The 27,007-nt window shown below is 50.5% G+C and overlaps 10 protein-coding genes across 11 annotated transcripts; 5 read left to right on the top strand and 5 right to left on the bottom strand.

Annotated features, from left to right (window-relative positions):
• Nucleotides 1-87: 87 nt before the first annotated feature.
• Nucleotides 88-453, top strand: TrAtP1_008145 (uncharacterized protein; the record flags this gene model as incomplete). Its single annotated transcript, XM_066113801.1, has 1 exon — nt 88-453. One exon carries the CDS (start codon nt 88-90, stop codon nt 451-453), a length of 366 nt encoding a protein of 121 aa, XP_065969889.1.
• A 618-nt stretch (nt 454-1,071) lies between these two features.
• TrAtP1_008144 (uncharacterized protein) lies at nt 1,072-2,001 on the bottom strand. The gene has a single exon (XM_014086551.2). The coding sequence runs from the start codon at nt 1,709-1,711 to the stop codon at nt 1,145-1,147; it is 567 nt and encodes a 188-aa protein (XP_013942026.2). The 5' UTR covers nt 1,712-2,001; the 3' UTR covers nt 1,072-1,144.
• TrAtP1_008142 (uncharacterized protein) lies at nt 2,002-5,289 on the top strand. 2 transcript variants are annotated; one of them, XM_014086549.2, is made up of 3 exons: nt 2,002-3,251; nt 3,322-3,369; nt 3,450-5,289. In XM_014086549.2, exons 1-3 carry the CDS (start codon nt 2,993-2,995, stop codon nt 4,892-4,894), a joined length of 1,752 nt encoding a protein of 583 aa, XP_013942024.2. In that variant the 5' UTR covers nt 2,002-2,992; the 3' UTR covers nt 4,895-5,289. The 2 variants fall into 2 exon arrangements, with proteins under 2 accessions (XP_013942024.2, XP_065969888.1); XM_066113800.1 differs by having other exon boundaries at nt 3,229-3,369.
• Nucleotides 2,164-2,526, bottom strand: TrAtP1_008143 (uncharacterized protein; the record flags this gene model as incomplete). The annotated part of the gene is made up of 1 exon (XM_014086550.2): nt 2,164-2,526. The coding sequence occupies one exon, from the start codon at nt 2,524-2,526 to the stop codon at nt 2,164-2,166; it is 363 nt and encodes a 120-aa protein (XP_013942025.1).
• On the bottom strand, nt 5,290-7,999 carry TrAtP1_008141 (uncharacterized protein). The gene is made up of 3 exons (XM_014086548.2): nt 7,663-7,999; nt 7,530-7,586; nt 5,290-7,470 (listed from the first exon to the last, which is right to left on the bottom strand). Exons 1-3 carry the CDS (start codon nt 7,759-7,761, stop codon nt 5,425-5,427), a joined length of 2,202 nt encoding a protein of 733 aa, XP_013942023.2. The 5' UTR covers nt 7,762-7,999; the 3' UTR covers nt 5,290-5,424.
• Nucleotides 8,000-8,205: 206 nt separating this feature from the next.
• Nucleotides 8,206-10,257, bottom strand: TrAtP1_008140 (uncharacterized protein; the record flags this gene model as incomplete). The annotated part of the gene is made up of 3 exons (XM_014086547.2): nt 8,206-9,040; nt 9,104-9,517; nt 9,590-10,257. The coding sequence occupies 3 exons, from the start codon at nt 10,255-10,257 to the stop codon at nt 8,206-8,208; spliced, it is 1,917 nt and encodes a 638-aa protein (XP_013942022.2).
• A 2,701-nt stretch (nt 10,258-12,958) lies between these two features.
• On the bottom strand, nt 12,959-15,935 carry TrAtP1_008139 (uncharacterized protein). Its single transcript, XM_014086546.2, has 3 exons — nt 14,968-15,935; nt 14,052-14,914; nt 12,959-14,006 (listed from the first exon to the last, which is right to left on the bottom strand). The coding sequence occupies exons 1-3, from the start codon at nt 15,206-15,208 to the stop codon at nt 13,392-13,394; spliced, it is 1,719 nt and encodes a 572-aa protein (XP_013942021.2). The 5' UTR covers nt 15,209-15,935; the 3' UTR covers nt 12,959-13,391.
• Nucleotides 15,936-16,984: 1,049 nt separating this feature from the next.
• TrAtP1_008138 (uncharacterized protein) lies at nt 16,985-17,371 on the top strand (the record flags this gene model as incomplete). Its single annotated transcript, XM_014086545.2, has 1 exon — nt 16,985-17,371. One exon carries the CDS (start codon nt 16,985-16,987, stop codon nt 17,369-17,371), a length of 387 nt encoding a protein of 128 aa, XP_013942020.2.
• Nucleotides 17,372-18,654: 1,283 nt separating this feature from the next.
• Nucleotides 18,655-19,467, top strand: TrAtP1_008137 (uncharacterized protein; the record flags this gene model as incomplete). The annotated part of the gene is made up of 3 exons (XM_066113799.1): nt 18,655-18,736; nt 19,020-19,051; nt 19,156-19,467. 3 exons carry the CDS (start codon nt 18,655-18,657, stop codon nt 19,465-19,467), a joined length of 426 nt encoding a protein of 141 aa, XP_065969887.1.
• Nucleotides 19,468-20,601: 1,134 nt separating this feature from the next.
• TrAtP1_008136 (uncharacterized protein) lies at nt 20,602-22,746 on the top strand (the record flags this gene model as incomplete). The annotated part of the gene is made up of 1 exon (XM_066113798.1): nt 20,602-22,746. One exon carries the CDS (start codon nt 20,602-20,604, stop codon nt 22,744-22,746), a length of 2,145 nt encoding a protein of 714 aa, XP_065969886.1.
• Between the last annotated feature and the right edge of the window lie 4,261 nt (nt 22,747-27,007).

Raw genomic sequence — 27,007 nt, 5'->3', positions numbered from 1 at the left:
CCGGACAGCCACAGGCGGCATCTTGTACTAGCACGGGCAAACTGGCAAACTTGGCGTGAAACAACAGGGCCATCATCGTGAGCCGTGATGTTTCCAACAGTCTGGATGAATGCAAATGGTGAGATGGCTGGCTGGTACCGCTACATGAGCCCGGGCCATCACCCGCAAAGGTGCATGTGGTATGCGACGCTTAGGCTCCGCGGTCCGGCTATCCGCAAGATTACCTCTCAGGGATCAGCTCTTTTCGTCTCAATTGCTACTGCTCGGACATGTGCGGGCAAATCCTGGCTGGCGAGAAGCACTATCAACACTACCGCCATCACCACCGCCATCACGGCGCAGCTTGTACAAGCATGTACTGAATCAATGCACGGCACGTTTAGAGAGAGTTACACTTGGACGCCGTTGGGATGCTCTAAAAATAGGCGCGTTCAGCTCCGAGCCCTCTCCTGAGACATGACGCGGAGCCAGTCCAGAGGCATGCAACTCTGCGTACATGTGTCCATGTTGCCAGGAATAGAGCAAAACACACGTCTCGGCCTGAAAGGATTAGCTCTTGGGAGCATCTCGTTCTTGCTTCGAACCTAAACTCGACCCCAGGTCAAGCAGGTGTCAGACGCAGAAAGCAGCAGCTAACCAGAACGAGCTTCGTTGGCCATCATAGCTGTGGCATTCGTTTGGCCTCATCTCCACGCATCGAGTCAAGCGTATCACACATTCACCACCTGCCTTCCCGTTGGAAATGTCTCTCATTGTGTCCAGGAGACTGTCAGTTGCGGTTGTCTTTAGAATGCCCTGCCATTGCAAGCAGAGCACGGCATAGTACCTACATGATGTTTACGAAACACTCCTCTCCCTCTGTCCTTCAGCTGGAGCTGTTCGGAATCTGAGTTGTCGTCGCTCTCCGAATCCCTTTTCCCCGCGTTATGCCGATCAATGCCATATTCAGTAAACGCGTTAAAAGCTTAATGCTTTCGATTTGGCCTCTCAGATGTAGATGCTTATATGCAGAGCAGATGTACAAAGCCAGACGGGGATATTTTGTACCGCTACATGCCAGGCAGTCATGGATCGCAAGAGCAAAGGATTCAAGAGATATATTTAGACGCCGTGTGGAATGCTACGCCTATCAGATGATGCCTCTTTAATTTTTGGAGCCAAAATACTTCATGTATCGGAAGACATAATGGCCCCATTTAGCATCGGGGCCCTCGTTCGGAGGGGAGCACGGAGCGTACTCGTCCAAGTCCACATCCAGAGAGCGGATCACCTGGAATCCTGCCTTCTCGTATGCCCTCCACGCAGGCTCCGACGAATGAACCCATGCAAAAACACCCTTTTGGTCGCAAATGCTTGTTCCCCAGCGCAGGAGTGCAGAGCCAATGCCTCGCCTCTGAAATTTGGGTGAGACTGAAAGCCCAACGACAATGAGACATTTGGTGCCTTCAGGCATCACCTCCTTCTGCCATGCATCCAAGTCGCCGCTTGTAAGAGTCTCGAGCCGCTTAATAGGATCATCCTCTGGTTCTGGCGCGCCTTGTTCAGTTGAAGCTGGCTCGTCCTTTTCTGATTGATCCTTCTCCGACTTCTGTGTCGACGCTGTGGTCGGCTTTTCGGGGGGGCTGAATCCTGCCTTCCAACACTGGCATCTCGTCGGGTGGGAATCCAATAAGCGCCCATTGGCAGAAGCCTGCAAATTCTCCGGTTTCATCGTCAACAGCTTTCAATACCACGTACCGTGGCGATTTCAGCATTTGTGGGAGGCTTTCTGTGTGATACGTCTTCATATCAAAGGGATTCCGGCCAAGGGCTTTCATCTGAGTTTGGCGATCGTCTAGGAACGCATCACTGCTGAGTTGAGCCGCTTCAGGCACATCCTCGAGTTGGAGGGCTTTGATGGCAAAGGTCTTCTTGGACATTGCAGTAATTTGCTAATTGGTGTTTATTGATAATATGTATCCGGGGGCTGCATGTTTCCGGGATCAAGTGGTTGGTTCCCGGGCCCCTTATATAATAACAACATTGCCATGTTGAAGCAGAGCCAGCATTGGATCGTGATAACGATGGCGGGGTGCACCGCATTTGAGTCACCGGCGAGCGTGATTTATCAAGCAACTGCTGCTATAAAAAGTGCCTGGACCAAAACGGCGCCGGCAATAATCATCACGTCTCTGAGCTAGCCTTATGAAGCAGCTCCAGGATCGTCGCAGCATAGACAGATCCATCGCCTTTAATCTCTTGTACAACCACAGTCTTGTCTCTGGATCTTGCGCCCTGAACTAAGCTCAACTTCGACTTTGGAATGTCCAGGGCTTCGCTGAGAACCTCAATCACAGCTTGGTTAGCCTCGCCATCCTTTGCCTGCGCCGCAACGCACAGCTCAATCGTCTCTTCAGTCACAGCCTGAATGCCCTCTCTGTTCTTGCTGGCCCCGGGCTTCACGTGCAGTCGCAGCTGCAGAATGCCCTGAGGCGCCTTCTTAGAGCCGGCCAGGAAGCGCACGGCGGCACTAGCTGGAGATGCCATGGAGGACCCGTGGAGGTGTCGATTGTGGCCTTGCGGGTAAGATCGAGAGCAACTCTAATTTCGGACCAAGCCAAGCGCCAGGATTTGAACTCTGTCGCTTTCATGCAAATAGAGCGGGTGGAAGCGTCAACGCTGTCGCCACCTCATCACTGCACAGTCGCTATCAGCTTACAGCCTCGGCGGCTAAAACAGCAGAGTTGATGAGATAATCTCACATCAGACATAAGACTCGAGGACCAAACTCTAAGCTCTCAAGACTCCAATCGCTTTCCAGATCTCAGATGCTCGGCATGAATTGGTAGGAAAAAGCAATGGATGCAGGGTAGGTCTGACGGGGGCCACAGGAAGCCACTGCCGTATAGCTGCTGACGCTTCAGTGCATAGCCCGCTGAAGCTGGTGCCCTTCAGCAGGGCCAGGAGCTGCCGGCGGCTAGCAGGTGCCTATATAAGAATACGCAATTTCGTCATGGAGCCCAACCTGACCCGCGACAACCACCTGCGGGCCCAAAATTCCTGCATCACGACTTCGTCTCCCCCAGAGCAAACGCCGTCCATCTTCCACCTTCGCAGTGCTGCGGCGATCGCTGGTCGTCTGCGCAGCCTGCTCGTCCCTCGATTGAGCGCCATGGCGTCGGCATACAGCGCATACCGTGGCGCTACCAGAGATTCGCAGTTCACGGTCACGGCACTTGGGCGATGGTCCGTTTTGCCGAAGCAGCTCCCAGGTTCGTCGCCCTGCATGTGCTTATTTCTGCATTGACTAGGGAGGTTTGGCGAGCTAATTGGTCCATACAGCTGTCGACAAGGTCCGAGTTCTTCACGTTTACGATTTCGACAACACATGTGCGTTGCTCTTTTTCTCTCTTCGTCAGCTTCCTATTCAGTTTGGTTGCTTTGTGATTGCTGACTTGGCATATATCCAGTGTTCAAAACCCCCATGCCAAATCCAGCATTGTGGACTGGGCCGACGATAGGATTGCTCGCGACTCAAGATGCATTCACTAGCGGTGGATGGTGGCACGACAACAGGATCCTCTCAGCAACCGGTGATGGCGTTGAAATGGAAGAGGCGCGTGCTTGGGAAGGATGGTGGAATGAAAAGGTCACCGAACTTGTCAAGCTAAGCTCGAAGCAGCAGGACGCTCTCTGCGTGCTCTTGACTGGCCGTTCTGAGCATGGTTTTGGCGAGTTGATTAAGAGAATGGTTGCAAGCAAGGAGCTTGACTTCGACATGGTCTGTTTGAAGCCCAGAGTCAGCCCTTCCAACCAAAACTTCCAAAACACAATGCACTTCAAGCAGCTCTTCTTTGAGGCGCTCATGGAGACATACCGAGACGCTGCCGAGATCAAAGTCTACGAGGACCGGCCGAAACACACAAAGGGATTTCGAGACTTTTTTGCGGAATACAATCGGCGCCAGGTGGCGATGCCGAGTCGAGGGACTATAACTGCCGACGTTGTTCAAGTGTATGATGCTTTACGGCTTCTCAACCCTGTTGTTGAAGTTGCGGAAATTCAGCACATGATCAACCAGCATAACGAAACCCTAGCCAAAGACTGTCCTCCCTCCAGGTCCAAACTTATGATTAAGAAGACAGTCTTCTTCACTAGCTACATGATTGGTGCCGATGATATTAAAAAGCTTCTGAAGCTGGCGCAGATTCCTCCGGGCATATCAAATAACGACCTCAAGTTTCACGCCAACAACATCCTCATTTGCCCTCGGCCATGCCCGGCGAGTATACTGGAAAAGGTTGGCGGCATGGGAAGCAGGATGTTGTGGGAAGTGACTGGCACCGCCTGCTATGACAACTCCATCTGGGCTGCTTCGGTGCGCCCCGTGCCGCATACTGCCAAGTTTCACACTGATAATCCCGTACCACTCGTGGTGCTTGCCCTCAAGAAGGGGGCACGCCCTGTGGATGCGGGGAAAATCACCAGCTGGCAGCCTCTGCCGATTGAAGAACGCTTTACATTCGAGACGACGGTCGGAGAAAAAGTGATTCTTCGTATTGAGCCTGAAGGCCCCAAAGAGGACGAGTACCAAAGCTTGTTTGTTAACAAATCATCCAAGCGTAAACATCCTCCGGATGATGAGTACCCAGGCAAGGCGCCGGCGCAGTACGGCGGCCGAAACGAGTCCAGAGGCTTTCACTCTGGCAGAGGACGAAACAAAGGTGGCAACTCACGCGGCCATCGCGCTGCTAGGGGCGGCGGACGAGGTGGTCGTAACCGCGGCCACGGCTACCGCTCTCTGGACGACGTTGATCCCAAGGGCAAAGATGCCGCCGGTTCAAGCTCGTTTGGCCGAGGTCGACCCATGGGTGGACAGCCATCCAGTGGTTCAGATCTACAGAGTTACTATTAGAAATAGGATGGGTGGCGCTACTATTATTGGTAAAACAATATCAGTATACCATAGCTTACCAAACTTTTTGGGGACTGGATGAGCTGGAGAAGATTGTTCAAAAAGAACAGAGGAGGAGGCGAATACCTTGCTCTTTCTCCTTCTTTCTCTTTGTCATCTCATATTATTTTGCGTCATACATATATGACAGGTGGAGGACCATTCCCATTCACTGAAAGCGCGTTTAGGGCATCCGGGAAGCATCTCGATGGAATTAGGGCGAAATGGCGCATTAGGCACATGGCATATTGAAATGGAAATAAGGAAGGGCGACTTTTATCTGTCCTTTAGGCATTATCGAATTAAAACTCAGTAGCTCAAGTACGAAAGCAACATGTAATGAATGATACCCAAGATTGGGGTTAAACCTCGCTATCTGATTTGAAGTTCTTGGTCATCTTGTTTTTAAGTCTCTTTTTTTTTTTTTATATCTGTAAATTTTACTTTATTCATTTCGATTGTGTCCTACATGTCCTTTAACATGCTTTTATCTAGTCGCTGTCATCGTCGTCGCTGTCATCGTCTTCATCCTCTGACTCTGCATTTTCTAGCCACTCCACGAGCACTTTGCATTTCTCCTTCAATGCAGCCATGGACTCGCCATCCACTGCACGGGCATCCTCCCACCAGCCCAGAATGCCCTCCTCTTCCAAGATATCCAAGGCATACAGCTGCTGCAGCATGGCCGGCAGCAGCGTGGCGCTCTTGGCCTGCTGCTGCTCCTGGCCCTTGGAGTAGTGCTGCAGGGCCCGCTGCAGAGAGAGGATGAATTCAACCTGCGCGGGCTCGCCGCCGCCGACACCGACTTCGTTGACAAACTTGGAGGCGCCCTTGCACGCGGTGAAGGCTCTCTCCGCCGCCTTACTGGCGTCGAGGCCGCCGTGCTCGGGGGTGACGAGCTCCACGGCGCGGCGGGTAAAGGCCGTGGCGACGGCTTTTCGCATCATGGCGTCGGAGGCGTTGTTGGCGAGACGGAGACCCATGAATTCGAGCTTGGCGGAGTCGAAGTCGCCCGAGTCGGCGCGCAGAGCATCGAGAAGACCGTGGACGGCGTCGGCGTGGAAGGACATTTTGCCGGCGGAGTCGTCCGAGGCAAAGGATGAGAGGCGCGACCTCGAGGAGTGCGCGGCGTCTGCGGAGAGGAGGTTGCTGTCGTCGTCGTCGTCGGACTCGTCATCGGAGTTGAAGGTCGAGATGGAAGAGGTGGACAGGTTCCAATTTGCGAGGGAGTAGATGAGAGACTTTTGGAGCCTGGAAGGGTCTTCGTCGTCGAGCTCATCGTCCTCCGGGTCGTAGAAGGGGGCTGCGTTGCTGTCGGGGCCGAGGAGGTTGGTGTCCTTGGCAACTTGCTTGCCTGTGGACGTGACGGTCGATAACACGGCGGCTGTGGAAAAGGAGATGTTGTCGCTGATTTGGACGCCGTAAGAGAAGAGCGATCCGGTGGGTATTAAGCAGCCCTTGCCGATGACTACGTTGCCCGCCAAGATGGATTTTGATACGGTCGTTCCATCTCCGATAGTAGTGTCGTTCCAAATGAAGGAGTTCTCCAGCGTAACATTGGAACCGATCTTGCAGCCAGTGCCGACAAAGCTGTTGATGATTTTGCTTCCGGAGCCAATGCTGGTGTCGGTTCCAATGACAGAGTTTTGGAGCTTGGCGTCGTGGGCGTGAGAAGCCCCAGTTTCGATAATGACGTTGTTGATGTGCTTTTTAAATGTCTGGTTTAGGAAGATGTTGTTTTCGGGGATGAAAGGGAACGTCCATCGGCCAAGAATGTCCCTGCTGATGGAATCGTACATCTGCAAGTTGCTTGCTCGGGCAGCGTAGCCGTCTTCGAAAATCTCGGCGTAAATCATCTTGCCGTTGAGCTCCCAGTCCTTCAGCACTCCGTGCAAAAAGTTTCTCCTGGGAAGCTCATAATCGAAACTTTCTGACCAGAGAGCAAGCACTTCGGGGGTGCAGATATCGATCTGGGCATCTATCAGGTCGGCTCGAATCTCAAACTCGGTCGACAGCTCCTCGGCAATGGCAGGGTCCATGGAAAGGTAGTGGTCGCTCTGTAGCGGGTTCATCTCGTCGTAATGAAGGCAGCGTTGAGTCTTGGTGTCCACCACAAACACGGGAGTAATTCCATGGGTCTTGGTTCTGTGCTCCTCGGGTCCGCCGCTGTGCAGAATCATAGTCATGATGTTTGCGGCGCTCGCTTCTCTTCGTTTTCGGTGCGCTGCAAGGGCGTCGCCCAGAATGAGATTTGACACGACGTCGCCATGCACCAGGAGGAAATCGCCATCCACCAGTGATCGCTTGTCCATGTCTCGGAGAACATCGCCAACGGACCGGGCATCGGCTACTCGAACAAATTGGAGTACTGAAAAGGGCGACAGTTTTGACGAGGACGCCCACTTAGAGCGGCCGATGTAGTCTTCAACCTGATTTGTGTGTGCGCCGCAGTAGATGTAGACTTCCTGAACACCATTCATGGCCAGGAACTCGAGGGTGTATTCGATGAGAGGGGTGTTTGCCAGCGGCAGAAGACACTATAAACGTGGAGAGTCAGCTCGCGGCTACGGCTTCAAATTAGCCCACGTCTGCTCACTCTTGGTTTCTCTACTGTGAAAGGCTTGAATCGATCTTGGAATGAGTCTGCGAGGACCTGTATCGTAGCGAAAGCGACATGGTTAGCTGCTGGATGCGAACGGAACCCCGCGATGGATATCTCTTGTACGCACCACTGCCTGCAGGACATCTTCGGCCTTGCTCTCAGCGTTGGATTTGGCGGGCCTTTTGCCCTTTGCCGAGCTGGCGCTGTTCTTGCCCTTGTGAGACATGTTGTTGGCCAAGCGCAAAGGTGAAGGGCTGCGGTGTGCGCTCGGGATGGAGATTTTTGGTGGGAAGGTTTTTGGTTTGCGACAGCTTATGGGTGACTCAACTCTACTAGCATCGAAATTTCTCACCGTGGTGAAGCTTCGGTGTTGGCGGGGTTCAAGTGGGGTCAACCCGCCATAGAGCAAAGCATAATAATTGATGGTTATAAATAGGCAAGGCCTGTTGGTTTTGAGATGAATTAGATTTAATATTAAGAGAAAAGCTATTGTAGGTATATAAAATTATAATCATATATGGGGCTGGGTATATCAATCGTATGATAAAATATCACGGCTCTTCAAAACACATCGCTGACGTAACGCATCGCTGCTGATTGCTTTTCGTTCCTCCCTTTTCCTTTTCCTTTTCCATCTCCCTTTGTCTGTTTTGTTGCTACTCCTCCACCTCTACTCATTCTTCACAGTGGCAGTAGCCTCTTTTTTCTCCTCAACGCTGTGAGGCACGCTCTCGCGTCTTTCAGATGCACCGTCTTCGCTATCTGTTTCATCGTCGGTGCTGAGATCCTCGTCACTCGCGCGTCGTTCGGCATTCTCCGCCTCACGTCTTGCCCGTCTCCGGCGCCTCTCATCGTTTCTAGCTCTTTTCCGCTCCATCTCGTCCAGCTCGTTTTGTAATTGCTGAATGACTCGGCTCTTGGCTCGAATCTTGCCGCCATACCGCCAGAAGATGAACGGAATCGGGATGCAGATGACTTCGAGCAAGCCGAGCAGGGTTCCCGCCCACTGCGGCGACAGCGTTTCGTACATCTTGGGCCCAGCCAACGGCAGGGTTCCTCCAACAATGCTTCGGAACACGGCATTGCTGGCAAGCGCACTGGCTGCATAGATGCTGTATGCGCCGGCCAAGTAGTTGTTGCCGTAGATGAAGCAGAGCGTGTTGCCCGCGCCAAAGGGGATTCCAAAGATGATGGGTGCAATCCAGTGGATGTGTGTAGGCAAGCAGGTCCAAGAGAATCCGAGTTGGCCAATGCTGGTTAGAATGGCTCCCAGGCCCATTATGAGGGCTGCAGCTTCTGGGAGAACCTTCCCAGTCACCGGGTCGCGAGGCTGCCTGCAGATGAATCCTCTAATCACCGGCTCGAAAGAGATGGCGATGAGGATGCCGCAGCCAATTCCGAGGAACGACAGTCCCGAAAGCCCATATCCCCATCCGCGATACTGGGTGAATACAATGGGATAAGCGACGAAGCAAAGGTACAGAATGCCATAAATGAGAGAAATCCTGCTTCTCGGTCAGATCATGATATGACACCACTATGGACAAGCTGAGCGGAAGATTACTTACCAAAAGTTCATAAACCACAGGATTGGCTCAGTAGCAGCTAGCACAAAGGGGCGACTCATGTTGATCTTGAGAAGGCTCAACGTCGAGATCTTTTGATCGTACTGGCACCAATATCGAGGGTCGTCTTTTTCCTTGCGAAGTCGGGCAGCCTTTTTCTTGAGAATGGCTGGAGGGTACGTCTCCCTCAGTGAAAGAATGGCGAGGATGGTAGCGCCTGCGATGATGAGGCTCACCCAGTTTGTCCATCTCCATCCCTTGTACTGAAAAATAAAACCACCGATCAGAGGACCCAAAACAGGGCCGTTGAGCGGAGCAATGCTGTACACGGATATTCCGAGAGAGAGATATTCGGGGTTACTGATGTCGACAACTGTACCCGGGGTATTCGAGATCATAACAGCGCCAAAGAGGGCTCTATAACACATGTTGTTAGCTTCACAAAACTCGGAAACTGATTTTCGGCTTCTGCAATTCGCATGCACTCACCCAAAGAAGCGAACGACGATAAGGGTCGTCAGAGAAGGCCCAATAGCACACGGAATAATGAGGATGGTCCACACAGTCATGCAAACAACATACACAGGCTGTCGACCGTATACCTCACTCAATGGCGCTAGAACCAAGCTTCCAACAGCAAGACCCAAGAGATAGGTTGTTACACCCAGCGTGGCGACCGTTTCTGAGGCATCGAATTCTTCCATCAGCCCGGGTATGAAAGCCGTGTAGCTGGTGCTATACAAGACCGCAAGCCATGTAGCAAAAGAAACGACTCCAATTGTCCAGGCTCGATAAAGCAAGGACCAGTTCAGCGGATTGTCGGGATCATTATCCTCAAAGTAAACTTCATATTCCGGAGGCCTAGACGCCACGCTGCTCATGCTGGCTCCTGATCTTGTGTAAGTGATTGGCTCACGAGCAGCGCGCTCAATCTCTGTTTCGACAGTTGCCGTAGCGGCACGCTCCAGGTTCCAGGTATAGTCATCGTTGTTGAATCTGCTCGAGGTGGCAGAGTGCCGGCTGCGACTCCGAGTTCGATTTGTCCGATTTGTCCGGACTCCTCTAATTGACTCCAAGATGGGGGACTCCCTGCCCGACGAGTGACGGTCTTCGCCGGATTCAACCGTCGACAATGTTTTCTCGATATCCACCGCCATTTTCTCTTCTTTTGACCGAAATCGATGAATCAGCGGTAGGTAGCAAGCGGCGCCGCTATATCTACAACAGCTTCACTTTTGAGGGAAATGTAGCATGTCAAAGCTTAGCTAGAGCAGACTACTCAAGCTTATATAAACAACAAGACTTTTTTTTTCAACTTCTTGCTTTTCGCCTCTGACAGCTGGCAAGGGGGGGATTTATTGAAATGCAGCGTTGTCACTAAGACGGAGCGAGTGGGCCAGATTATCAACTCGGCCAAAAAAAAAAAAATCTTAGCTGCCCCTTAACTAATATCTACACAGATCAGCCTAACAGCGGAGCGGCCAGCTGGAACAGGACATAAAGCTAGGAATCTCAGTTTACGGGAACAATAAATAAACAAGAAAAACCGGGGATAAAAAAATGGCAACCTGGAACGCTATCCAGAATACGGGCAATCTGGAGACGGGCACGGCGAAGAGCCTCCACTCTTTTCTCTACAGCCACGATCAAAACTGATACCAACAGAAGCACTAGTCATTCGCATTATGTTATACCGAAGGCAATAACCCAACGACTACGAGCCGAATCGGATGCCCAATGGCAAACAATGGATGGGTCTTAGCAGGAACATGCCGAGGCCAATAGCCGGCGACCCCTGCATTTACGCGGAAGCCAATTCCGATTCCATAGACGCTATTTATCGGCTTTTTGTCTCTCTTTATCTCACGAGCAAGCCAATGGATGATGCCATGAATCGCACGATATACGCAAGGTCCAACAAACAAACCTCTTTCGACCAATTGTCCAAAAGTGCCCTGTGCCCTGCTTACTCGACGCATTTCGACACAGATTTCGCCCGTTGACCACATCACCAGCCTTCCACGACGATTAATAATTCAATCGTGAGTCATCCGATGTCGGCTTGATTTAGCAGCCCAAAGTGGGTGACTTGTTGCCGTGTCTGTTCGCAGGGCGCGCCCGGCAGGTCCACTTCGGAATCCCACTTTTAGTCTGGAGGGCTGCCGGATCCGGCCCCGCATGAGACGGGACCTTTTCCCCCTCAGAGTCATAACGGCGTGGGACGCCTGGAGAGGAAATGAGGAGATGAGGAGATGAAATATGGGGTTTGCTGGAGACGTGCTGTGCTGCTGTGCTTTGTGGAGTGTTGATCGATGAAGGCTTCCTTCTGTCATCACAATTGCTCTCGATCTTATCGAGATGCTTCAGCCGTGATACCTGGCCAAAAGTAGTTTGTCCAGCTTCCCCTCAGAGTAATCTAGTTCGGCAGTTCCATCTCAACTATTGAATTATACGTCATCCCACCAGCTAATTACTCCACCCTCCATGGACGATCCATGGGCGGAGAAATGGCATTGGAGCTGCAGAAGCGGTTGCGGGTAGCCTCCGTTAACGGCCAACCACCTACCGCCATTTCTTATGTAGCTGCATCTATATTTGTAGCTCGGGAATAACAATGGTTTCTCGGTACAACGGTGCCGATGTTCTAAAACAGCATACGGTCCTAGCCCTCTAATCTGTAAAGTGAGGCCTGGTTCTTGGATGTAAACTTCATGTTACTGCTGAAGATGAGGAGAGAAGTATATGTGACATGTCGGATATTCATATAAACGCAGTTCTTCTACCAATAGCTAATTTCTCGGTCACCAAGAGGTCTTGAGCCGATACTATAAGAGTCTACCATTTACATACAATACAATACACGGATATACTGAGATGGGCTATGCTCAGTTCATCCGCGATGTCACGGAGCATGGCGTGACCAGGTTCCCTTATGGGTTTATCTGTAGACTTGTAACATGGTTCAGAGTCAGCGGCTACAATCATGCTGTGCAATGCCTTGATGACTAGGTATCTATATTGATCGAAAGTAGCCGACTTGCTGAGAAGTTGGCCAGGCCTGTTTGTATAGCCAAGTCATTGTGGCTCTCGCGCTGATATAGTAGGGCTGATCCATGGCTCATAAACTGGGGAAAACGGTTCATTTACTCATATAGAAGCATATTGACCCACACCAGAGGCGACTTTGCTACACTCCGTAAGTGATAGAGACGACAAGCCAAAACAGAAATGAACAGAAATAAAACTAAGAAATAAATTAAAAGAGACAAATTACTAGCAGTTATATATTTGATTTCTTTCATACTATCAAGATCGCGCTCTATATATCTTCCGCTTCGAGATCTATCACTGTAAGACGCCACATCTCAGTTCTATGGAAATATTTAAAGAATTTTAGACCTTTGTGGTATCTGAGAGATTAACGCATTAGTTTCAATTAGCAGACCGAGAATCGAGCGAGACGCAAAATGATGTGGCTCTGGCAGCCAAAGATGAGTGAGTAAATGAGCATTGTTGGCAGACATTAGCGATTGTAAACGGTCCCTGATCAAAAGATGTAGATTATTCTTATGTAGTGGCTGACTATCCAGCACACTAGTTGTAACTTGACAAGCTAGATACCAAATTAATCTATATAAAGCATCTAATTAAATATTATAAGTAGCAGTAGTAGCAGCAGCAGTAAGCGTAGAAGCATTAATGTCACCTTTCCATCTATGTACCTGTGCCGCCAACTATACCCAATGTCTTCGTTGGAGTCCCTGTAGTTCTGATGCCCTTTACCCCCCCCCCCCCCCCCCCCCCCCCCCCCCGTTGTGTCTGATCTATCATTGCCCATTTTTTTTTTTTTTTTTTTTTCATTTCCTTCCTTGTAGCCTGACGTTTTTGTTGCATTCTTGTGTTCTTGAATAGATCTTGTAACTAATGCTCTATTCACGTGTTGCTTGCGTTCCTTCATAGCACTTATAGCGATGTTTTGTTGTCAAATTACTGCATGTTCGTGAAGATCTGTTCCAGGGGCCATGATTATAGATGGCGAATATCTGCATCACCCAATCGAGTAGCTCAGTTTCGCTTTATTTATGTTGCGTCTTTGATAACTGCACTGAGCCTGTGAGCATGACAGTTGCTGCGGCCCAGAACTGCACTGGAAATATGTCGAAAACTATCAGCACGTCTCTGAAGATAAAGAGTCTATTCACTAGAGAACACATGACCAGATTGAAACTCATACAATCTTCTATTTGGCTCTCTCTGAGTCTCAGGGCAACCCCCAAACCCCAAGCACATCCTACCGAACAAGTCGGCCATCTTTTTCAGCTCCATGCTGCAGCTTCTTCACTCGCCTTACAAGGAGCCCCAAAGACAAGGGGCCTATGATTGTGCACAGCATGATGGCCCAAGTGACAATGAGAAATATTTCCGAATTCTTTCCATCGTCAGCTCGAGTTGAAGCGAATATTTTCTTGCTCTCGGCGATTGACGAAATTAGGAAACCGATTTCTCCACGCGCTGTCATTGCACAGCCTATAATGGCAGCGGGATAGACTGATCTCGGCTTGGCTCCCTCTGGATCTGAATGGCGAAGTGTCGCTTGCGTGGCCGTTTCATGGCTTGGTTGGGGTGTCGGAGACGTCCCTTGGGATTGGCCTGCGGGTGCAGAAGTCGAATCGCAAGGCACTTTCGGCTTTGTGTGGAATCGTCCCCAAAAGTGGGACATTTGTAAACTTGAGTGCTTCATGGAGATTGTCAATCTGCGGAGGAGAGAGGACAGAGATGGCATGCGAAGGAGCCAGATGCCGCACACAAGCTTGCCAAGCATCATTAGGCTGGTGTATACGATTCCCTTCCAGACAACTGAAGCGTCAAACATTTCCGTGATGGGAATAGAGAAGCCGATGGAAGCCTTGAAGAGTTAGAGAAAACTTGGGCGTTGGGGTAGGAAGCTTACAAAAAAGAATGGCTTTAGAATTCTATCAAGGGGCTGCAGGTAGTACTGCTCAAAAATGGCCTGTCCAGATGATCTCGCTTCCCTAGGCTCTGAGGTGACATTTTCAGAAGTCTCTGAGGCGACATTACTAGGAGTCTCTGTGTTAACCGTTTGCAAATGCTCAGAAACCTCACTCTGCGCTGTAAAGGAATTTTCTGTAGAATGTGTCCTGGTCGACGTTGTTTCTGTAGATGATGTCTCACAAGAAAGATGAGGCACTTCCGAATCCCACCAACTAATAGACGCACCGGCAATATAGGCGGCAAATAAGTTGGAGGTGCCAGCATATGTTGAACCAGCGATGGAACCAGTTAATATGCAAGTATGAATGATCCACGGTGCCCTCTCCCTGCTAAGAAGAAGATTGATGGTCCCTTTTGGGTGCCTCACCCGCTGAGAGTTCAACCAGAGAGTAAGTGGTTTGGCCATATAGACGCATGCAAGGGGCGCGCACACTGCAAAGGCAAGAGATACTAGAAGTGGTCTGATGATGGTGACAGCGCTGATGCTCGTGCTGGATAGGCCCAAGTTGGAAATAACCTGAACCATGACAAGGCCAATAACATCGTCCATCATGGCTGCACTCGTGAGCACCACGCCGAGCCTCGAGCTCGCTAAACCAGTTGAGCGAAGCACTGTGAATGTCGTCCCTAGGCTTGTAGAGCACAAGGCTGCGCCCGCTGCGAAGGACTGGAGAGGCGTGGCATCACTGAGCTCTTGGAGGATGAACGAAAGTCCCACTGGCACACTAATGCCAGTAATGGCAATGCACGAGGATAAGAAAAGGTTGGCCCCGAGGGCTTTTAAAGAAGTCGAGAGTCCGCCTGATATGGTTGTTCAGAATCGAAGAAATTGCGATATGCTGGGCAATCCTCACCTTCATATACGAGAAGCAGTAGTCCGAGATAGCCCAACTGGACAACGGCCTCTTCAGCCTCTGTACTCAGCCATTTCGCGCCGGGGGTTCCCCAAGCCACTCCTATGAATATTTGCCCAATAAGACCGCAGTACACGGCCCGATCAAGCACAAAGTTTGTGATGTTGAGAAGGAGGAGGAACGATGCCTGAACAAGGATTGTGACAATGTCTGGCTCGTGATATGGAAGCGAGGCGGCCATCGTGACGGCTATGACTCTATGCTACTTGAGCGATCCATTGGTTTATTCTGAATTCGTAAAGGAGCATATATTGAACTACTTTTGCATTAAGAGACTGAGATGTGGGCATGTAGAATGTTGGTTTCAAGCCTGACTAGACAATGTCGCGGGTGATATTCGGTACTAGAGTCAAATGGCGTTGTTTGTCTTGGCTGAAATTAGTAATGATCTGATATGCGTCTACATATAAATCTCAAGCCATCTGTATACATGGGTATGTAGCTTCATCATCCAACTAGCAAAAATAGATAAAATAAACAACTAAACGCCCTGTAAAATAGGAGGCCGTTCCAGCGAGGTGCTTGGCAGTCATGGCTGTGGCGAGGGGCATAGGCTATTGGTGTTTTGATGAATTGAAGATGGGCTACTATCGGCTCTAGCATCAATCACATGTTGTCTCACAACGCCCAACCTTGCGTGGCACAGCTGTTTGTCAAAGGCAAATAGCTGCGCGTCTTTGATTCTGCTCAAGTCTCATGTAGGCGAATAGTTGCGACGCGATAAGTCTAGACTAGCTGCCATCCCCATCCATGTCGACTTCTATCGGGTATCAAATGGCCGGAATGCAGACTGCACGTGTTCTAGAACAATAGATCGACAGAACAAGGATCCAGAGGTGTGTCTCGCTGCTAAAATAAGAGAAGATGGGCAATGAAGATCAGCCTTAGTTTGGGGACGAACGCCTCGCGTTAAAAAAAAAAAGAACATGCAACAGAGAACTCTCTTCAAGGGCCGTGGCACTCACATAAATACTGCGTGTAGGTACTATACTAACTAACCTGTAGGTACCTATCGCCAGATGGATCAGTTTCCAGCCTTGCACACTACCTAGTAGGTACCTACAGACCTAATCTATACTTTTCCAACCTTGTACGCGCGCTCCGTCAAATGAGATTTCTGCTGGGGGGGCACCTTGCCGAAGCATTGATGCCCGCCACGCCACAGTTTGCCACTCTTAGAGCCCTGCAAGGCCTAGCACTCCCGAATCATACGATGATATCCACCACGGACGGCCGTGAAAAGCTTGGTGCCAGCACAAGGTGGCGGTTGGAGGTCCAACGGCGGTGCTTCTTCAGCGGGCATTTGCGAGGCGAGGTTACACTCGATGCCAGAGTGCTACCCCACTGAGCGAATGTGACATGCCATGTGTGTTTTACAGACGGTAAGCCCTATGTCTTTGCTGATCTCTCTGCCTGCATGCTCCAGAGCCTTCTATGAGAACAGCAAGAGGGCGGCATTGTTTACTCCAAGTACATGTGCTGTCGCCAGTATGTCCCTAGGCAGGTACCTACAGGTAGGCAGGTACTAGTAGATATGGAACTGCATGTCAGCGGCAAAGTATACATGTATGAGATGAGCTGTCCTCGACCGCTTAAGCAGCCTCTTCGATGCGCTGTAAGCAGCTGTAAGCATTCAAGTAAAAATCTCGGGACTGGAGCGGCAGAACCCATTTCCTCAAGCCGCCCCAGCACTTGCCAGGCATGCTATACTGCCAACATACTGGGTACATGTAGATACATGTACATGTACATACCTGCTCCCAATACGTGCTGTACCTAGGGAGTTGGAGCACACGGCCAGTGGCATCTCGTATGGGATGCCGGCAGGTAAGCTGGAACCTCGTGGGCTAGCAATGCAAGGCAAGGAACATGGATATAGTGCTTGTACGAGTTACTTGTACGAGTTGCGGGAGAGCTGACAGAAGCGTTTTGTGCTCCTTGCATGTCTAGCAGCCGCATGGGCGCAGCCACACAGCCTGTGACGGGCACGTCCTCGCAGCAGATGCTAGAAACACGTCCCATCATGGATGTCTTGCCTTTGTTGCGAGTGCTGGCACCACGCCCTGCCTCGGATCTCGACAGCGCTTTGCTGTTCCACGGCGGGTGGCTTTCTCCGGGAGGCCCAAGCCATACGGCCACCGCACAGCCAGCACTGTGGCAGGGCATCGGATGCCGGCCGTTACCGCGGCCAAGGGATATAGAGTCGGCATGGAAGAATGCTCGGATTTTACCAGTATCGGCAGCAGAGGTGCCTGGCCTGTACAAGCGTACAGACGTACAAACGGTATCCGATGCACCTGCGCATCGCTCCCGACCTGCCGGGTACAAGACGCAGGGCCACTGAACATGACTGACTCGCCTGTAGAATTCCATTTGCACGCCGGCTGGGGCTTGACGCTGCTTTGCCCACCTGGGTGATTCGGAGAAATGTCAGGTGTTCACATTAAGGCGACGGCCAACGCCGGCTCGATCTGATCTAGATCCAGGAGGGCGCCTGACAGAAAACACAAAGTGCACCGCTCGTCCAATTGCAATAGTACCTGGCCGCGTAGCAATTATTGTCTCCAATATGGAGTATCGCAGTGCTAGCTTCTTGCAGCATGCCGCTGCCAACGGAATATTAAAGCGTCTTGCTCGGCTGGCCATGTGGACAAAGCGAACCAGAGGGGCGTTGACTTAGCACAGCGAGGCTAGCGAGCTGTGGATCGAGGCCGTCGAGCGCTAACAATTCATTTCGACAGCCATGCTGTAGCGCCGACTGGCACGACAAGTGTCTTGCCTCGCTGCTCCATTTCGCGCGTACTGTAGCTCTGCAAAAATATTCCATATATTCCATATCAACTGTCGGTACAGGTCGGTATAGCCGCGAGCGCGGTGGATAGAGCGCTGGTACGTTGACGGCTGCGGTACGGAGGATTGCCCGGATGTGGTATTGGATGCTGTCTGACGAGTAATGAATGATTTGGCCAGCAGGCGGTGCAGCATCCGTCCATGCACTGTCCTTCGCACGGTGAATCGGCATCGATCGATGCTTTCGAGCACCGCTGCTCATGCGCACTTTTCCAGTCCAACGAATTGATTAGTCGACGCAAGGTAATCTTACTGTGGTGGTCGCTCCTCTCACAGGAAGCTTCTCTCACCAGTGATTCGGTGTGCGGCGCATGCATCAGCTGCTACTGGCGAGGCATGGGCTTACCTACTAGTACTACATACAGTACAGTACAGTATCTGCAAGCATCAATGCACTGATGCAAGCATCTTCAGGAGAAGCAGTGCGGCACATGCACTGGCAAAGGGCCATGTCAGCGTTGGGCTACTGGTATAACTATTACATGGCACTGTACTGTCGTGTACTTGTGTATTGTTGGGCAGAACAGATGCAGTAGCAGCAGGAGTACCTAGTAGTAACAGCAACGGCAGCACTGGAACCGCCAGAACCAAAGAACCTGGTTCCCTGCATTCGCAGGACATCAAATTAAAGCAGCATTGCATGTGAGATATCTAAAACGAGAGGCTCCCACTGCAAAGGTGCTATTATTGGTACCGATACCAATACTACCAGCCCTTCTCTCTTGGCATGCAGGCAGGTGCTTGCTCCGGCGACGCCTGCCTAGAAGGTACACGAGCATGAGGAAGGAGAACGTGCGAGACAAGGACAAATGGCAAGAGCAGAGCATGAGCAACAGAAAGAGCTTCTACTGCCGCACCTGTCATCCAGGCGCTATATCCCGTGCTGATTAGGCTTCTTTCATTCTTATCACCATTCTCCCCTCTTTCGTCCCGTCTCCAGCCATCTCCAGCCATTTTGCATCTTCTCATCTTCCCTCTTCATATCATATCACATCAACATCTATAGTACATCTACCCCGACCCCTCCCGCTCATCCCCCTCTGCCGAGGCGAGTAGATGAGGCAAATTGCTTAGGCACCGCGGCGGCCTTTACAGACACCCACCTACCGCGCGACCTCCATAGAGTGCCTGAGTCTTGTCAGCCACTGCTGCCCCGGCGGCTGCTAGAGTCCAGGTAAGCTACAGCGACTAAAGCCAATTCTCCATCTACAGCACTAGCTCCCTGGCGCTAGCACTGCATAAAGCTACCTCGGGGGGGGCTACCGCTAACGAACTTAGGAGCGCTCCTCGGGGTGTGTCGATTCACCACAGACTTTTCGATCCGCTGTCGCATCTGCCCCATGCAGCCACCAATTCGCGGCACCCCTCCCCAGTTCACATCGCAAAACCACCTCGAGCACAGCGAAAAACTCTCCAGGCCACCCCCAAAGCACGGAGCCACAGCAGGGGACGAGAGCGAGCCACAGCGTCGCAAGACACGCACAGCACAGGGGCTCCACGCCTAAGACGGTCCAGAACATCAGGCCTGCTGCTGCTAGGGAAAAAAGCGACCAGATCGGAAGCTTGGCCCCGCCACAGTTGCGTCTCTAATTAATACACAACCGACCCAGCGCCTCCATCACCAGGCGACGGGGCCTCGAGGCAACGTCTTTGGCTCACCCGTTTGGCCCTCATACTTTTCTCTTCTCTTCACTTCGTACCATCGTTTTACCCGTTTTGCCATCTCCGTCGCTCCTTTCGCCCCTTCATTCCGACCGGCGCGCCGCAGACCGACGAGGAGTCGACTTACAAGCATCATCAGCCTGGCAACCCGAGGATTTCGACAGCTACAAACGATTTCGAGAGCGCCTCCGTTCTTCTAGCATCGTTGCTTACGGCGGCAGAGAGCTCTCTGGTGGTGGATGTAGACTGCGGCGACGGCCACCTCGCTCGGTTTTGCTGCGCTTCGATATCCCCGTCTCATCCCTTTCACCCTTGAAAGAAACGCTTTATGCGACACGCCTGTGCGCCCTAGTTAGCAGTAGCCCAACTGCGTGTACATTGCGACGACTCCTGAGAGGCAGCCGGCCGTGAGTGACGCATTTGTGTGTAAGGAAGGGACCAACTCTCTCACCTTCTCACTTTTGTATAAGCGTCTGTGTGCACACAGACGCCTCAACCCGCAACAAACATGTTTCGCTCTAGGTACGGCGATTCTTCATTTGTCATCTACTTCAATGTCACAAACCCGTCGTATTTGTCTTCTGGACGGACGTGCAGTTCCCACGCGCCTCTGAATCAATCTGATATCAGTCCCATGTTTCGACTTCTCGCAGATCTTGCATCCTTCTGGGATGCGCCTTGTCGATTCATTCTCTCCTCCAAAAAAAGCATTTACTAACGTTGCATGTCAACCATAGGACAAGTGCGCAGAAGCCCGATGATGGGCTGCTGGCAGACTTCAGGCAGAAGTTTCCAGAAGTCTCTACTGGTGTCACTGAACCTAGCGCTCCAGCCGTCTCCCATGCAACAACCGCAGTCTTCAATCCCATTATCAATGCACCGACCCACGACAGGTAGGCAATTTCATGTTCAATCCAAAATCAGTGCCTCACAGCGATACTGTCTCTCTGTTATCCTTTAAAAATTAAGCCCATCAACACTTGACTATTTGTGTCAACTTGGCACTCGAGTGCTAACAAGGGAAATGATAGAGTACATCTCGAACATGAAGCCTTTCGAGATATGGACCCAACACCTCGGGCTGTCAATGACCCTTGGCGATTCACACCATCGCTCTTAGACGCCAGTGCCTTCTCTTTCAACCCTCTCACTCCTGGTGTTACTGGTGTCCCTGTTGCCGGCGTCCCTGGTGCTCAACCCTACTATCCTCCTACTCCTGGAGGGTCTGGCACTTTGCTCCCGCAAGTGGTTGAGATGCAACCTCCTTCTATGGCTATCAGCACTGGCCTGGAGACTCCTTTATCGGTACCCACAACCCTTGATATTATACAGCCTAGTGTTGAAATTTCTAGTCTGGCAGCCTTTCCTACGATAGAAGCTCAATCGATACCTCCGTTTGGCGATCCATTTGCTGTTCGGGGGCATCCGCACCCAGCGTTTGTACCGTCCGAATTCGTACATCATGATACAGGATACGAAACGATGGAGCCTGACGGATCTCCAATGGATTCTGACCCGTCAGACGAACGAATGCCGACGATCGCCGCTGCGCTACATCCACAGCAACTGGCGGTAGTACAAAGCGTCCAACCTCTGCCGCCCTCCGCCGAAAAATTCCGTTTCCATTCGACTTTGAATGCCCCAACAGCCATGGTAAAGCATGCCACCGAGATTCCAGTCACTTACCTGAACAAGGGGCAAGCATACACTTTATCTGTCGTGGATACAGGTGTTCATCCTCCGGTTAGCCCCGGTACCCGATATAGGACCTATGTGCGTATATCTTTCGAAGATGAACATCAGCGACAAAAGCCAGGCGTTTGCTGGAGCTTGTGGAAAGAGGGAAGAGGGACAAATGAAGCTCACCAAAGAGGAGGCCGCCTCCAAGCTGTCGAGTATGTCGAAGCCGGCCAGCCTGTTGACGGCGACGACAAGAGAACTCGCATAGAGCTGGAGTCGTCTTCCTTTGACTGTTTTTCTGTCATCTGGACCCCAGGCTTGAATGGCGCTGCCGAAGCCAACATTCCCGTTCGCTTCAACTTCCTTTCGACAGATTTCAGCCATTCAAAAGGTGTTAAAGGCATTCCTGTACGACTCTGCGCAAAGACTAGCCTCTACACTGCAGATCAGCTACCTTCGCCTCCGGAGGCCACCCCTGAGGTTTGCTATTGCAAAGTCAAGCTTTTCAGAGACCACGGTGCTGAGCGAAAGTTGTCCAACGATGTGGCTCATGTGAAAAAGTCAATCGACAAAATGAAGCAGCAAATCGCGCAAGCTGAAGGTGGGCTCAAGGATTTCAAGCGAAAAAGGATGAGCGGCTTGGGCAAAGCAGGGATGCCCAACAAGATACACAAACACAAGAGAACATGGTCCATGTCTTCAGCCAGCTCTGCTGGCGGCGCAGCTCCTCGACTCTCGTTGGAAGATGACCTACAGTTCAAGTTGCAGACACTCCAGGACATGTTTACCAGCACGAGGCCGGTGAGCGTTTTGTATCTGCGGGGTGAGGAGCTCGACGACCCTGACTTGCACCCCGTGTCGCTACAGGGCGACGCGGCATCTGGCAAGGTAGAATTCCTGCGCGAAGGAAGCATCTGGCAGGCTCGCAGCACCCACAGCTCTGTAGCCGGATCATTGGTGTCTCCCTCCCCAAGCTCACTCTCTCTAGCATCTCAAGCATCTGCCATCGGCTCTGGCGTCCAGTGGCACAATTTCGACTCGACCGGCGTCAAGAGGGTAGAAAACCCCACCACAATTGGCAAAACGGAAGACGATGGTACCTTGAGTGGGTGGATTGAAGCCCTGGGCGTCGACCCGTCTTACCGACCTCCTTCCGAACGGCCGGCGAAACCGATTGCATGCTTCTACATTGCCCGCGTAGGACAGGCGGGGCCTGGAAAGAAGGAATACCACAGGGCGATTTACCTTTCCGCGCGTACACTCAATGAACTCGGCAACCGGATCGCCGCCAAATGGGGTCTCGACCCATCTCGCATCATTCGAATAGTACATGCGACAAAGATTGGTATAGAGATCGAAATGGATGACGACGTGGTCCAGGAGCTGAAAGAGGGCCAGGATATGCAGCTGGAGATTGAAGAAGTGATTGAACAGCCAGACATGAAGCGGGAGTGGGAGATGTCGATTGATGACGAACCCGAGGCGTCTCCTTCAACAGCGGGCCTAATTCTTCGGCTTATTTACTGAGCTTATTCTGACCCTCTACAGCTGAAAAGCGTGACTACATTTCTTCCCTTGTTCTCTTTTACATCTTCTTCGTTGGGAATTTAGCAATCAAGCGAGATGGACTTTGGAGGAGGATATTGTGCTGGCGTTGGACGGTGTTGACGATAATTTCAGAGATACCAGGGCGCTTGGATTTACGATGGAATAATTGCATCTCTTTCTTCAAAGCAGCTGATGGGACGGATACAGTATTATTTACTCGCATCCTGCTGGGCGGGAGTGGGCCGATGATATGACCAGTCATGCTTTTGCTGCCTTTGAATAATCCCTCCGAGCCCCCATCATTCGACAAACTGCTCTCTTTCGCTCTCTTTTTCTTCTTTTCCTTTTTCCCCCTTTGTTCTTTCTTTCTTTCTTTTCGGTTAATTTCATGGAAGGATTTAGGGCTCGGCTGTATACGCATTTAGCTGGGATAGGACACGAGTAATATTGTTTTTTGTTTGAACTTGAATTATAATAGTGGGCAAAAGGTGGCAGGATGTGTTGGTACACAATGGATGATACACGCTGTGGGTAGGAAGAGGCATTAATGGGAATACGACCAAACACGCAGCATTATACACTTTTGATATCCCTATTTGGAGTTTTGAGTTTAATAATAATGGCTTATAGTCTGAACATACGATGCAGATGAGAGAGGTGCTCTCCTCGTAGTAGTGTAGGGACCTATTTCTGGACCCTGAATGCTTGTCTAGTACTCCTGATGAGGCACTGTTGGTTGTCTGGTCCCTGGATTTACTAGATCGAACTCGGTTGCTCATCTTTTCTGGTTTCTCTCTAGGGAAACCCACTCTCAGGTACCATCGGGGCCTTTTCGACGCGGGAAATAGCCCGGCAGGCACCGGAGACGGGCATTGGGCAAAGGCATCTACGAGGTAACATGCTAACCTTGCAGTAGTACTAGCCAGGGACGATCTTCGTACAGCTAAACCAGGACGTTTGAAACTGACGGACGCCACCTCCCAGTCCGGAATACGATGGATGCTCAAAGAAGGAGTAAGTGTATGTGGCTTATACCAGATCATTACTGCTTTTTGGTTGGTGACAAAGCTTAAAGAGCGGGATTGAGATTGGGGCTTGTTAAAAGGGGGGGAAATGGTGCAAGATACGGAAGATATGGAACTTGTGGTGGACTGCAAGATTCGAAGGAGAAGCAGCAAGCAGCAGCTCCGCAAAAGTGGCAGTGATCATTACGAGGTGCTTGCATTGCAGTGCAATTAAATGTCCCCTTTTTTCTGAGATGTAGGTATGGTTTTGTCAATACTAGTAATCACTCCTAGCTGAGAAAGAAGACGAAAAAGAAGCAGCACGTTTAATTAAAATCACCAAAAGGATTGGGCGTGTTCTATATAAAGAAAGTACAGTACCTGTGCCTGGGCTATCTAGTATCCACCGACAATCAGTTACGGGATTGAGACAAAAAACACAAAGCCATTGTGGATTTTTGCCGAGGGGTGCTATAAGTTTTGGCTTTTTTCTTCTTCTTGTGTTACTATTCATAGGAAAGAGGCTGGGCTGGCGCATACGCCGAAAAATGCTTGTTTCATAAGTAACGAGAAAAAGGCAACTTTTGTTTTTTGAGATTAAACATTGAGATTTAAGGTCTCCGCTTATACATTTCAGCCACATTGAGTACATGTACCCAGAGGAGTACCGTATATGAGCACGTACAGTGTTTACTTACTGTACAGCACATAATACGAGCTGCGAAGATTTAAGGGACAAGTGGCAGTGTCCCGATATCCCGTTTGAGTTCTTATCCGAACGTACCATGTATACATGTATACTTGCCGTCGTTGATCGTTTTGGTGAGCCCGGCGCAAAAAGAGGCCGCTTTTTCCCGTCTTCAGCCGCCTTTGATGGATGCAAACGCGGCCCAACGGCCCTTGCTTTGTGGGAATTGGGAATAGAGGCCAGGCACGCGAGAAAGTACATGTCGGTAGGAAATGGAAGCGGAAATAGCGCACGGCAGCATCGCCACTTGGGCACATTCAATGGAATGGAAGCATCTATGGGCATCTCTCTTCGTTCTTCTTAAAAGTCTTCTCTTCTCATTTTCCCTCTTTATTAGCTCCCCACCCCTCCCTCCTCTTTTTCTTAAGGGCTTAAGCGGCCGTTGGGTGTAGCTCGATGCCATGCATTAGTTCGGCCGCCGTAGTAAAAAAAAAAAAAAAAAAAAAAGGGCGATCGCTATGGTCGCATCTGCTGGTAGCCATCGGCCAAAGACATCTGCATCGTATTTTTTGTCTGCTTGCTTTGTTCGGTTTTTTTTTTTAGAGCCGGGTCCGCCTCGGCGCTTAGCGGGGGCCCCCCCTCAATGCTAGGCTACTGTAGGGGAGGGACCGGGAAGAGCCACCAGTAAGAAGAGAAAGGAAAGTGCCTCTTTTCTGCTCTGCTCTGCTTTCAACGACCTGCTTTGAGCCTCACGCATGTCTTTGCGGCCCCTGCCAGCCCCCAACCGACAGCCCGAGATTTGCAAGTAGAACAGACAGGGTCGGAGGGCTGGATTTTTGTTGGCACCGAGGTTGGCCATTGGGGAGACTTTGCCGCGTGGCTATACTTGTACTATGTAGTTGCGAGTGGAGTTGGTTTATGCGGAGGGGTGTGTCGATATTACAGATGGAAACCGAAGCTACAAGTAGATACAGTAGTCAGCGGCCACCGACGGAAGAGCGCAACTCTCGCAGTTGTTTATTTCTTTTTGCCGAGAGTTGATCAAGAGGCTTGTACAAGGATAGAGGCAGAGACGACGCAGTGAACACTTGTATACATTCTTGACCTAGGTAGGTACTTAAACGCACGACTGCTACTATAAAAAGCGGCCATCAGTATGCGCGTGTGGGTTCATCGACTACATGTAGCTACGTGCCCATCTCTTTGTGCTTATCGTTCATGTCCAGATTCCAGATACGGTTCTTACTCGGACAGCTATTAGTCCGTGGACAGGGTTCAGCTGTTCCTATACTTTACAGGGGACACGGTAGTGGTCCAAGTAAGAGTCCTCGTCTGTCTACATAATGCCAACACAAGTAAAGCCAAAGAACAACTTGTGGACATGTCTCGGAAGTCCCTTTGGGATAACAATAGGCCTGAAAAGCCTTGTCAATATGAAAGTAGGTATTTCCCGCCATCTTCTTCATAAACTCATGGGTATCTCTCGTAGATCAGTGTGATGCGGCCGGCCTCTTCTAAGTAATTGATCCCGTATGGCGGTAAGCAGCGTCAGCCATGTTAGCCTTGTAATTGACGTTACATCGGACCTGCTTCATGGATTCAGTTGCCGGCTGACCTGTACGCTTGCTTGTACTGTAGTGGAATTAGCATATCGAAAATCAAGTCACCGGCAAGGTTCTGAGGGCTTATTCTTCGGCTTATGCAAATAGATACAAGAAGCCGATATAACAATTACACCATTGTACAATACAGAAGATTATAGAGATGTTGTTGGCTTATTACTGACTGACTAAGCGTACACTAACATGGTTGTGTAGCATATTAGAAAGTGCCAGTTATTATACAAGTACACAAAGACTTTAAAGCATAACTTCTCAACCACTACAAAAATTAGCAAGTAGGGTAAACTTGCGATTTGTGTAAGTGGTATACATTTATAAACTAGAAGCATATTGTAATTGCCACCCTCTATCCTATCGTTTATATACATACAGAGCATGGTGCTAAATATCCCGGCCATACGTTAGTTGATGGAGTGCTGCAATCCTTTTGCAAAACTTGGCCACAAACCCAATGATGTAAATAATCAATCCCACCAACTGTCTGTATTATACGCTTGACTAACTTTAGTAAGTGGACGGGTGTTTAGTAGAATCTACTGTACAGTGGAATTGTTCAAGCTGAATCCTTCAGGTGGAAACCTTTGGTGGGAATCTGCGAGCAAAGTTGGCATCAGAATGACGAGATCGATCCCTGCCGATCTCTTACTCTAATCTCTTAGGTTAGATACAAAATGCGGGACTAGAGCCTTGCAGGATCTATATTGCCAAATAGCGTGTTATATACGATTAGCTACTGTAATGTATAGTTGTCGTTTGGGTTGGCTGAGTCATGGATCTGTCACCGAAAGGATTCGATCCCAGTCTCCTGACTGCCTTGCATTGCCCTCTTGAGCTAGTAAGTTGAGATTTTGCGCCGAGGCTAGTTTAGGGCCGACTTTTGGTCTTACAGTTGTGTTGTACAAAGAGGATTGTTTCGTAGCACAGGG

The sequence above is a fragment of the Trichoderma atroviride genome, chromosome 4 (assembly GCF_020647795.1).
Source record: "Trichoderma atroviride chromosome 4, complete sequence".
NCBI classification, from domain to species: Eukaryota; Fungi; Ascomycota; class Sordariomycetes; order Hypocreales; family Hypocreaceae; genus Trichoderma; species Trichoderma atroviride.
This window is presented reverse-complemented; position numbering and strand designations above follow the sequence as displayed.